This window comes from Trichomycterus rosablanca, chromosome 1, assembly GCF_030014385.1.
Source record: "Trichomycterus rosablanca isolate fTriRos1 chromosome 1, fTriRos1.hap1, whole genome shotgun sequence".
NCBI classification, from domain to species: domain Eukaryota; kingdom Metazoa; phylum Chordata; class Actinopteri; order Siluriformes; family Trichomycteridae; genus Trichomycterus; species Trichomycterus rosablanca.
Genome location: NC_085988.1, coordinates 85,271,717 through 85,284,463, shown reverse-complemented (window position 1 = coordinate 85,284,463; position 12,747 = coordinate 85,271,717). Strand labels below are relative to the sequence as shown.

Genomic DNA, 12,747 nt, shown 5'->3' with positions numbered 1-12,747 from the left:
TGGCAGCTTTTGCTCAGATAGGTGATTGTGTGTGTGTGCTCATGTGTTGCTAGGTGGTTGCCAAGGTGTACTCGCTGGTTGTTCAAATTAAGGCGGTTGCTTCTAAACAGGTTCCTTAGTGGGTTCCTCAGTAAGTTCCTGAGTAGGTGCCTAAATAGGTTCTTTAACAGGTGCCTAAATAGGTTCCTGAGTAGGTTCTTGAATAGTTCCTGAGTAAGTTCCTGGATAGGTTCCTAAATAGGTGCCTGAGTAGGTGCCTGAATAGTTCCTGAATAGATGTCTTTGACGCTCGCTCTGGCTGCACGCTTTCTGTCTGCTCTCCGCTTGCTTTTAGTTTTTAGTTATTTTAGTTATTTTTTATCTTTTATTTCTAAAATATAGAGCTCAATCAGCAGACACCGACAATAGATCGGCTGGAAAGGCACAGAATTACAGAAATACATTAAACTAGACATTTAGTTAACGGAGTTTTCCACTAGCCGTCAGACTAAACTCGGGCACAGTTATCAGGACTACCATGGCTCCTATCACTACAGCGGGTTCTTCGTGCTGCTCCAACTGCTACAGACTTCTACGGAAAATCGCTGTACTGGAGACAAAAATGCTCACAATCCTACCTGGAACGGACAGGAGAAATGGTTCCAGATCACTCGAGGGTGAGTCAAAATCTAACACAGAACAACCAGCTAAGCTAAGGCTAGACAGCTTAACAGATTTCCCGAAGCTTGACAGAAGTCAATCAAAACAGGGGAACAGAAACGAACCATGTGAGAGAATAAGTCGGTGGCACAAACTTGGAGCAAAACCAAAAGCACAAAAGCAGCAGGTGGCTGTCTTAATGTCTTCCACGCCAGACTGTTCATCATGGGCTCGGAAAGCAGAAAACTATTCAAAAAGCTAGCACAATTGCACCCCGTGGGAAAATAGCAGGGTCGCAACAAACCGATCCCTTTGCTGAATCGTTTTGAACCACTCAGAAATCTGATCGAGGTTACCCCCAGCGGTAATGGTAACGAAAGAAAACCAGCGAAGTTGACTATAAAAGGGGTCTCAAAGCGGGCTAGCAAAAACACGAGGCTGATTAAGCAGAGGCCCTCGCCTGACTCAGAGAACGCTCCGAAAACTCTGATCGTCGGTGACTCTGCCATCAAGAATATAGGCAGCAGATCAATCCTAACATGCTGTCTCCCGAACGTGACTGTCTCGGAATTAAATGAGGAACTTCCCAACATCCTCTCCCAGCATGGAGTGATCGACCGAATTATTCTGCACGTGGGCAGTGCAGGAGTCAGAAATCTTAAAGAACAACTTCACTGAACTGTTCAATACACTTGAGAAGCTGACTGCTCAGAAGTTCATCAGTGGGCCTCTCCCAGCCCGAGGATCTAATATGTTTTCACGGCTACTCAACCTCAACACGTGGCTAAGCAGAACCTGCAGTTTGAAAGGTTTGGATTATATTGACAATTTTAATCTATTCTGGGGGCAGATATAATTTTTTTACCCAGATGGCACCCACCTAAGCAAGACTGGAGTGAAGGCACTAAAGGACAACCTCCATTTTGCTCTTCGCCACACATCTGCTTCTTGGACTGACTCGACACAATACGTGCATCCTCAACCTCCCTCATCTGCCTTCAACCATGAAGGACCATCAAACATACAATCCCCATCACTGGAGAACACGGCTCAGGCTGAGTTTCTGACTCTTGATGAAAGCTATTATGACCTTCATCATCAGGCAGTGACACAGCAGTCAACAGCAGAGACATCACAGTCATCCTCCAACTTCTCTCTCTCAACAACATCACCTCCACATATGGATTTCACAGAGAAAATGGAGAAGCTGGTGTGTGTTGGGACTAAATTCTCACACTCCATCTCAGCCAGTCCACAGGTTTCACCCAAAAAGCCCAGGGCACCCCTTCCCCTTCCCCCCCGTGCTCTGAGGCCACTTCAGCACCGTCAGCAGCAGCCTTGTACTTCATCTCCTCTGGCTGTACAGAGTTCAGAATGTTCAGCGAGTGCTACTGATAGCGGCTGCAGAATACAAAACAATGATAACACGTTGTGATGTGTTCAGGGTCCTTGCTATAGCAGATATGATACTGACAACAGTCTGGAGAGTAAGCTTGGACCCAGTATGCCTGAAATGTTTTCTATTCCTGTGTTGATTAGAAATAGAAAGAATAGAACGCATTCAGCATATCAAGTCAACCAGTCTAACCTCTCACCTGTACCACGACGACCTCGGGCTGCCCCAGGGGCTCCTGTGGTTCCTTTAAAACTAGCTCTGCTTAATACTAGATCTCTAGCCAACAAATCATTTTTAGTGAATGACATAATTCTATCCTACGGTTTAGATTTTCTGTTTCTAACTGAAACATGGTTAGCAGAAGGCAGCAGTGCTACTGTTCTTAATGAAACTGCACCAGCAAACTTCAGTTCTATGAATGTGTGTGGAAGTGGTAGGAAAGGTGGAGGAGTAGCTGCCTTATTTAAAGATGTATTCCAGTGCAAAGAGACTGTACTTGGCAATTTTATGTCTTTTGAATACCTCTGTTTTATTTTGAAGGGTACTCCCAAAATTTTATTTTTAACCATTTATAAACCTCCAAGATACTCTGCACATTTTATAGATGAATTTGCTGAACTACTGTCAGTTATCTCCACTGAGTACAGCTTTTTCATCATAACTGGGGATTTTAACATCCACTTAGATAATAACAAGGACAATAACACCAAAGAACTTTTTGGTCTTTTTGACACGTTTGGTCTATTGCAACATGTGAAAGGGCCTACACATACTCGAGGGCACTCTCTGGATCTAGTTATTTCTAAAGGTCTTAACATTTCCTCTGTTTTGGTCAAGGACTTGGCCCTCTCTGATCATTTTTGTGTCTTCTTTGAAATGCTGATCACTCCAGATGCTCAAACTAGCTCTGTTTCTGTTAAGAAAAGGTGCATAAATGAAAGTACTAGTTCTCGGTTTATGGAGGCCATAGCTATATCACCAACTTTAATTGCAGAGTCAGTTGATGAACTCCTGGATAACTTTAACGTGAAAATATTGACTGTCATGGATGTGGTTGCCCCGGTAAAAGTCATGAAAACCTTGAGCAAACAGAAAGCACCATGGCGTAACACAATGATGGTAATAGCTCTGAAAAGAGAATGCAGGAGAGCTGAACGTAAGTGGAGGAAAACCAAACTTCAAATCCACTATGATCTCTATAAGCAAAGCCTTTGTAGTTTTAACTCAGAGTTAGGCAGGGCTAGACAGCTGCACTTCTCTAAGATCATTAACAGGAACATCAACAACACCCGCACTCTATTCAACGTGGTCGACAAGCTTACAAATCCTCCAAAACGGATCACGCCAGAACTTCTGTCCACAGAGAAATGTAATGAGTTCGCTCATTTCTTCTGTGAAAAAATAAAAACTATTAGACTGACCATTAACTCCACTCAGTCAAACGATGAAACCATGCTGCCCCTACAGACACCTAAAAATAACATGACTATTATGTCACAATTTAATACAATAGACCAAAAAACTCTGGAGAAAACAGTTCAGCATCTTAAATCATCGACATGTTGTCTCGACATGCTGCCATCTGAATTTTTAAAAACTATTTTTAACTCTGTAAAAACTGATTTGCAACAAATAGTTAATGGCTCACTAGCATCAGGCATTTTCCCAAAGTCACTGAAAACAGCTGCCATTAAGCCACTCCTAAAAAAGAGAACTCTGGATGCGTCTGTGTTAAACAACTACAGGCCGATCTCAAATCTTCCTTTCATAGCCAAGATCATTGAGAAAGTTGTTTACAATCAAGTCAGCAGTTTTTTGAATTCCAGTGGTTATTTTGACAAATTTCAGTCAGGCTTTCGAGCTCACCACAGCACTGAAACGGCTCTCATAAAAGTGTTAAATGATCTACGGCTGAATACTGACTCGGGTAAAATATCAGTTCTGGTTTTACTGGATCTTAGTGCAGCCTTTGACACTGTAGATCATAGAATATTGCTGGATAGGTTGGAAAACTGGGTTGGACTTTCCGGAACAGTCCTTAATTGGTTCAGGTCTTATTTAGAAGACCGGAGTTACTTCGTCACTATTGGCAGCTGTGAATCCGACAGGGTGGCTATGACATGTGGAATCCCCCAGGGATCAGTTCTCGGACCTCTTCTGTTCAATCTTTATACGCTGCCATTAGGCCAAATGCTACAGGATAACAACATTGATTACCATAGTTATGCAGATGACACACAGATATATCTGGCTCTCTCACCAGATGATTACAGCCCAATAGATTCACTGTGTCAGTGTCTGGAGGACATCAATAACTGGATGAGCCAGAATTTTTTACAGTTAAATAAGGACAAAACAGAGATTGTGGTGTTTGGCAGCAAAGAAAAGAGGACCAGTGTCATTGAGCACCTCAGTTCCCGGGCTCTAAAAACCAAAGACCAAGTCCGAAATCTTGGCGTTGTAATAGACTCAGATCTCACATTCACCAGCCATATTAAAACCATCACCAAAACAGCCTTCCACCATCTTAGAAATATAGCCAAAATCAAGGGTCTAGTGTGCCAACAAGACCTAGAGAAGCTGATCCATGCTTTTATCTCCAGTAGGGTGGACTATTGTAATGGTCTCTTAACTGGACTTCCCAAAAAGACCATTAAACAGTTACAGCTCATTCAGAACGCTGCTGCTAGAGTTTTAACTAAGACGAAGAGAACTGAGCACATCACTCCAGTTCTAAAATCTCTACACTGGCTTCCAGTTAGTTACAGAATAGAATTTAAAGTGCTGCTACTGGTCTATAAATCACTGAATGGGTTCGGCCCAGAATACATCTCAGAAATGTTTAGAGAATATAAACCTAGTAGATCTCTTAGATCCATGGACTCAGGTCAGCTAGTTGAGCTCAGAGTCCAAACTAAACATGGTGAAGCAGCATTTAGCTGTTGGGCTGCATATAACTGGAACAGACTGCCAGGAGATATTAGATGTTCCTCAAATGTAGAAATCTTTAAATCCAGGTTAAAAACTTTTCTTTTTTCTTGTGCCTATGATTGAGCTCGATATTTTTGCTATTACCCTCATTTTACCATATTTCTGTTAGTTTTTCATGCTCTTAATAATTCTTTTTATAGAGTAGTGTACATTCTAAATTGTAGGGTATATTTTACAATATTTTCTTTTAATTTTTCATGTTCTTAATTTTTATCTCTCTTGTTTGAATTTCATGTTGTCTTAATTGTAACTAAATGTTTGCAAGAAGTCTTTCTGCGGTTCTAGATCTCAGGAATGTTTTAATGCTTTTAATTTTTCCTTATGTAAAGCACTTCGAATTGCCACTGTGTATGAAAGGTGCTATACAAATAAACTTGCCTTGCCTTGAATAGGTTCCTAAATAGGTGCCTAAGTAGGTTCCCAAATAGGTTCCTAAATAGGTGCCTGAGTAGGTTCCTAAATAGGTTCTTTAATAGGTTCCCGAGTAGGTTCCTAAATAGGTTCTTTAATATGTTCCTGAGTAGGTGCCTGAATAGTTCCTAAATAGGTTTCTGAAATGGTTCCTGAGTAGGTTCCTAAATTTGTTCCTGAAATGGTTCCTGAGTAGGTTCCTAAATATGTTCCTGTATAGGTTCCTGAGTAGATTTTTTTATTGGTTCCTAAATAGGTTCCTGAATTGGTTCCTGAATAGGTTCTTTAATAGGTTGCTGAGTAGATGCCTGAATAGTTCCTAAATAGTGTCCTAAACAGGTTTCTAAATAGGTTCCTAAGTAGATGCCTGAACAGCTTACTCGTATGCTAAACGGTCAAAAGTATTCGGACGCCTGACCTTGTCAGACGCCCCATTCCAAAAACAATTGGTGTTAAAGTAGGTTCCTGAGTAGGTTCCTAAATAGGTTCTTTAATAGGTTCTTTAATAGGTTCCTGAGTAGGTTCTTGAATAGTTCCTGGATAGGTTCTTTAACAGGTTCCTAAATAGGTTCTTGAATAGGTTCCTGAGTAAGTTCCTGGATAGGTTCTTTAATAGGCTCCTAAATAGGTTCTTTAACAGGTTCCTAAATAGGTTCTTTAATAGGTTCCTGAACGCTACACGGCCAAAAGTATTTGGACGCCGGACTGTGACCTTGTCGAACGCCCCATTCCATAAACAAATAGTGACCTCTGTGTGACCTTTGTGAAGTGCACTTCCCTATGGCTAGTTAGTGGTATTTAGGAAGGGACCTGGAACCAATCCCTGCGGGTACGGAGAGTCGACCCTATCGTGGTACCAGGTTTCATTTTGGGAAAACTGGCCGTGTGGGTGTGTCTGAGGGAGGGAGGGATGAACGGGGTACGACGCCTGAGCGAGTACCCTGTTAATAATTCGGTTTAACCTTGCTAGTGCACTTTTTAGGTGTGCTCTTTAGCAGCCTGGTGTGATTTGGGACACAGCCGGCCTTCGACTTCTTGGTTTGAGCTCCATTCTCCGGTTCCCAAAACGCCACCGCCAAGGGTCAAAATGGTCAGTTTCATTCTGTTTCTTCGTGTGGACGCCCGAGGATGAGATGAGCAGCGTTTGTTACCTGACTGGTGTTGAGACCCTCCTGCCCTTTCATCTCGGTAATCTGTTTGTTCAGCGCCGCCATCTTGGCCTTGGCCTGCAGCTTGAGCTTGGTGAATTTGGCCTCGCCCTGCTCTCGCTCCTCCTACGAGGAACCAGTAATTATTTATTACTTATTACCAATTATTTCAATCATTTATTATTATTTATTTAGTTATTAATTCTCACCTTGTGGCGTCTCTCAGAGTCGGCGAGCTGCTCGTCCTTCTCTCTGATCAGCTCCTTCAGTTCCACCACTAACTGTTCGGTGTGAGCCAGCCTCTCCAGGATCTCCTCTGAAGGCCCCGGGCCCTCGAAGGAGGCGTCGGCGCCGGGCGGGAGCTTCGGCACCAGGCCATCCTGGTTCGAACACACACACGCTCATGGTTCGGGTTGTTCAATATTGCTTATTGAGCACCAGATCTATGGAGCCACCAGCAGGTCAACAGATCATCACGCAGCCAGAGGATTTCGGACTGCGCCCGCAGGAATTTGGTGCGTTTTGCACTTTTCCATGTTCTTCGTACGAAGAGTTGTGCTTTGAACATGGTTCGAATTACGAACGGGGATTGTAGGAGTCTGACACGACCAATCCTTGGGGTTCCAAATACTTGCCCCCTCCCTCCGATTGTCCCTGCAAATCCCACATCACTGCTGCAGACGCTTCGACCAGACAGCAGAGGTCGCAGTTGTGCAGAACAATGAAACCCCGTTGTCCTACCACCCTCCACAGGCACAGCCAATCCCGCCTGTTTCGGACTTCCGGCTGAGCAGTAGGGGTATTAAAGTCCATGCAAATTCCAACACTGATCTTAAAAGGCTCTTTAGATGTGTAGGTACTGACCTGAGGATCGTCGTCATGGTGTTCCTCTCCTGATAACTCCTGCAGGACGGAGTTCACTCCCTGGGTCAGCCGGCTGAACATGACCGACCTACGAGAGTTAAAAATATGATTCAATATGTCTGCACCACTCTCACTACACTCGTACCTGCACCACTCTCACTATCATGGTACACTCATACCTGGACCACTCTCACTATCATGATACACTCATACCTGAACCACTCTCACTATCATGATACACTCACACCTGAACCACTCTCACTATCATGATACACTCGTACCTGGACCACTCTCACTATCATGATACACTCATACCTGAACCACTCTCACTATCATGATACACTCATACCTGAACCACTCTCACTATCATGATACACTCGTACCTGAACCACTCTCACTATCATGATACACTCGTACCTGCACCACTCTCACTATCATGATACACTCACACCTGAACCACTCTCACTATCATGATACACTCGTACCTGGACCACTCTCACTATCATGATACACTCACACCTGAACCACTCTCACTATCATGATACACTCGTACCTGCACCACTCTCACTATCATGATACACTCGCACCTGAACCACTCTCACTATCATGATACACTCGTACCTGGACCACTCTCACTATCATGATACACTCATACCTGAACCACTCTCACTATCATGATACACTCATACCTGAACCACTCTCACTATCATGATACACTCGTACCTGAACCACTCTCACTATCATGATACACTCGTACCTGCACCACTCTCACTATCATGATACACTCACACCTGAACCACTCTCACTATCATGATACACTCGTACCTGGACCACTCTCACTATCATGATACACTCATACCTGAACCACTCTCACTATCATGATACACTCATACCTGAACCACTCTCACTATCATGATACACTCGTACCTGGACCACTCTCACTATCATGATACACTCGTACCTGAACCACTCTCACTATCATGATACACTCGTACCTGCACCACTCTCACTATCATGGTACACTCACACCTGAACCACTCTCACTATCATGATACACTCATACCTGAACCACTCTCACTATCATGATACACTCACACCTGAACCACTCTCACTATCATGATACACTCATACCTGAACCACTCTCACTATCATGATACACTCACACCTGAACCACTCTCACTATCATGATACACTCGTACCTGGACCACTCTCACTATCATGATACACTCATACCTGAACCACTCTCACTATCATGATACACTCATACCTGAACCACTCTCACTATCATGATACACTTGTACCTGCACCACTCTCACTATCATGATACACTCATACCTGGACCACTCTCACTATCATGATACACTTGTACCTGGACCACTCTCACTATCATGATACACTCATACCTGGACCACAATACATCATGTCCAATAGATAAAATAGAATAGAACGTCTTTATCTGTCATATATACACCGATCAGCCATAACATTATAACCACCTCCTTGTTTCTACACTCACTGTCCATTTGATCAGCTCCACTTACCATATAGAAGCACTTTGTAGTTCTACAATTACTGACTGTAGTCCATCTGTTTCACCCTGTTCTTCAATGGTCAGGACCCCCCACAGGACCACCACAGAGCAGGTATTATTTAGGTGGTGGATGATTCTCAGCACTGCAGTGACACTGACATGGTGGTGGTGTGTTAGTGTGTGTTGTGCTGGTATGAGTGGATCAGACACAGCGGCGCTGCTGGAGTTTTTAAACACCGTGTCCACTCACCGTCCACTCTATTAGACGCTCCTACCTAGTCGGTCCACCTTGTAGATGTAAAGTCAGAGACGATCGCTCATCTATTGCTGCTGTTTGAGTCGGTCATCTTCTAGACCTTCATCAGCGGTCACAGGACGCTGCCCACGGGGCGCTGTCGGCTGGATGTTTTGGTTGGTGGACTATTCCCAGTACAGCAATGACAGTGAGGTGTTTAAAAACTCCACTCATACCAGCACAACACACACTAACACACCACCACCATGTCAGTGTCACTGCAGTGAAAGGGGGGTAACAAAGCATGTAGAGAAACAGATGGACTACAGTCAGTAATTGTAGAACTACAAAGTGCTTCTATATGGTGTTTGACAGCCCAAAGCTCTACCACCGTCCACAGATAACAACTGATAACTCGGTATGTACAGTAAGATCACATCGATCGACTTTGGGAATCGACTGTCTCAGCCAATTAGAGTTCAGATCTGCGCGCTGGCTGATGAATAATCATGACGCAGTTCGGATCCTCCTCCGATCAGAAATGTCGTAATCAGTGCGTCAGTTTGGGACGTTTTTCTTTCTCTATTATTCATCCATGCTGGAATAAAACTGGAATATTATTAAAGATTTGATATTTTACCGCAACCGATCAGACCAGACTGAACTAAACTAAACCCACCGATCCACCGAGTCTGTTTCACTTCTGAAACCAAACCGAAATCTGCCCTGCAAACAGGTAAGACGCGGTTATAACGTTTAATGCTTCATTATTATGATCATACAGATTAAATCAGTGCAGTTCATGCGATTATAGGTCCTACAGAAATGTAAACAATCCCTCCAGTCTACATTGTCCACGTTCCACCATGTTCTCTTACATAAACAGCCACAAAACAGCGAATATCAACACATGACTGCACCGTGTATTAAACAGACCTGTAGTGAGAATCCTCCTCGGGTTATAAAGCAGCTCCTGTTATTAAATCACTTCATCAAATTCACATTTAGCTTTAGTCAACAGAGCCACATCACCAAAAACATCCCGGAAACTAAATAGGCCTGCGCAGGGCAAGGGGGCGTCCACAAAGTACAACAGCAAACACAGACCGAAGGTTTAAGGGAGAGTCCACAATGTACAACAGCAAACAGAGAGCGAAGGTATAAGGGGGCGTCCACAAAGTACAACAGCAAACACAGAGCGACGGTTTAAGGGAGAGTCCACAAAGTACAACAGCAAACACAGAGCGAAGGTTTAAGGGAGAGTCCACAAAGTACAACAGCAAACACAGAGCGAAGGTTTAAGGGGGCGTCCACAATGTACAACAGCAAACAGAGAGCGAAGGTATAAGGGGGCGTCCACAAAGTACAACAGCAAACACAGAGCGACGGTTTAAGGGAGAGTCCACAAAGTACAACAGCAAACACAGAGCGAAGGTTTAAGGGAGCGTCCACAAAGTACAACAGCAAACACAGAGCGAAGGTTTAAGGGAGCGTCCACAAAGTACAACAGCAAACAGAGAGCGAAGGTATAAGGGGGCGTCCACAAAGTACAACAGCAAACACAGAGCGACGGTTTAAGGGAGAGTCCACAAAGTACAACAGCAAACACAGAGCGAAGGTTTAAGGGAGCGTCCACAAAGTACAACAGCAAACAGAGAGCGAAGGTATAAGGGGGCGTCCACAAAGTACAACAGCAAACACAGAGCGACGGTTTAAGGGAGAGTCCACAAAGTACAACAGCAAACACAGAGCGAAGGTTTAAGGGAGAGTCCACAAAGTACAACAGCAAACACAGAGCGAAGGTTTAAGGGGGCGTCCACAAAGTACAACAGCAAACAGAGAGCGAAGGTTTAAGAGAGCGTCCACAATGTACAACAGCAAGCAGAGAGCGAAGGTATAAGGGAGCGTCCACAAAGTACAACAGCAAACACAGAGCGAAGGTTTAAGGGGGCGTCCACAATGTACAACAGCAAGCAGAGAGCGAAGGTATAAGGGAGCGTCCACAAAGTACAACAGCAAACACAGAGCGAAGGTTTAAGGGGGCGTCCACAATGTACAACAGCAAGCAGAGAGCGAAGGTATAAGGGAGCGTCCACAAAGTACAACAGCAAACACAGAGCGACGGTTTAAGGGAGAGTCCACAAAGTACAACAGCAAACACAGAGCGAAGGTTTAAGGGAGAGTCCACAAAGTACAACAGCAAACACAGAGCGAAGGTTTAAGGGGGCGTCCACAATGTACAACAGCAAACAGAGAGCGAAGGTATAAGGGGGCGTCCACAAAGTACAACAGCAAACACAGAGCGACGGTTTAAGGGAGAGTCCACAAAGTACAACAGCAAACACAGAGCGAAGGTTTAAGGGAGCGTCCACAAAGTACAACAGCAAACACAGAGCGAAGGTTTAAGGGAGCGTCCACAAAGTACAACAGCAAACAGAGAGCGAAGGTATAAGGGGGCGTCCACAAAGTACAACAGCAAACACAGAGCGACGGTTTAAGGGAGAGTCCACAAAGTACAACAGCAAACACAGAGCGAAGGTTTAAGGGAGCGTCCACAAAGTACAACAGCAAACAGAGAGCGAAGGTATAAGGGGGCGTCCACAAAGTACAACAGCAAACACAGAGCGAAGGTTTAAGGGAGAGTCCACAAAGTACAACAGCAAACACAGAGCGAAGGTTTAAGGGAGAGTCCACAAAGTACAACAGCAAACACAGAGCGAAGGTTTAAGGGGGCGTCCACAAAGTACAACAGCAAACACAGAGCGACGGTTTAAGGGAGAGTCCACAAAGTACAACAGCAAACACAGAGCGAAGGTTTAAGGGAGCGTCCACAAAGTACAACAGCAAACAGAGAGCGAAGGTATAAGGGGGCGTCCACAAAGTACAACAGCAAACACAGAGCGAAGGTTTAAGGGAGAGTCCACAAAGTACAACAGCAAACACAGAGCGAAGGTTTAAGGGGGCGTCCACAATGTACAACAGCAAGCAGAGAGCGAAGGTATAAGGGAGCGTCCACAAAGTACAACAGCAAACACAGAGCGAAGGTTTAAGGGGGCGTCCACAATGTACAACAGCAAACACAGAGCGACGGTTTAAGGGAGAGTCCACAAAGTACAACAGCAAACACAGAGCGAAGGTTTAAGGGAGCGTCCACAAAGTACAACAGCAAACAGAGAGCGAAGGTATAAGGGGGCGTCCACAAAGTACAACAGCAAACACAGAGCGACGGTTTAAGGGAGAGTCCACAAAGTACAACAGCAAACACAGAGCGAAGGTTTAAGGGAGAGTCCACAAAGTACAACAGCAAACACAGAGCGAAGGTTTAAGGGGGCGTCCACAAAGTACAACAGCAAACAGAGAGCGAAGGTTTAAGAGAGCGTCCACAATGTACAACAGCAAGCAGAGAGCGAAGGTATAAGGGAGCGTCCACAAAGTACAACAGCAAACACAGAGCGACGGTTTAAGGGAGAGTCCACAAAGTACAACAGCAAACACAGAGCGAAGGTTTAAGGGAGAGTCCACAAAGTACAAC

At 44.5% G+C, this 12,747-nt stretch overlaps 1 protein-coding gene across 1 annotated transcript in view; it reads right to left on the bottom strand.

Moving 5' to 3' along the window:
* The window catches only part of golgb1 (golgin B1), a 36,030-nt gene extending 25,793 nt beyond the window's left edge, over positions 1-10,237 (bottom strand). Inside the window, exons 1-4 of the mRNA XM_062997043.1 lie at positions 10,152-10,237; positions 7,450-7,537; positions 6,795-6,965; positions 6,589-6,711 (exon numbers count right to left, since the gene is read on the bottom strand). Coding sequence (XP_062853113.1) covers positions 6,589-6,711; positions 6,795-6,965; positions 7,450-7,530 — 375 coding nt within the window. The 5' untranslated portion in view covers positions 7,531-7,537; positions 10,152-10,237. The remainder of the gene's footprint in view (positions 1-6,588; positions 6,712-6,794; positions 6,966-7,449; positions 7,538-10,151) is intronic.
* Between the last annotated feature and the right edge of the window lie 2,510 nt (positions 10,238-12,747).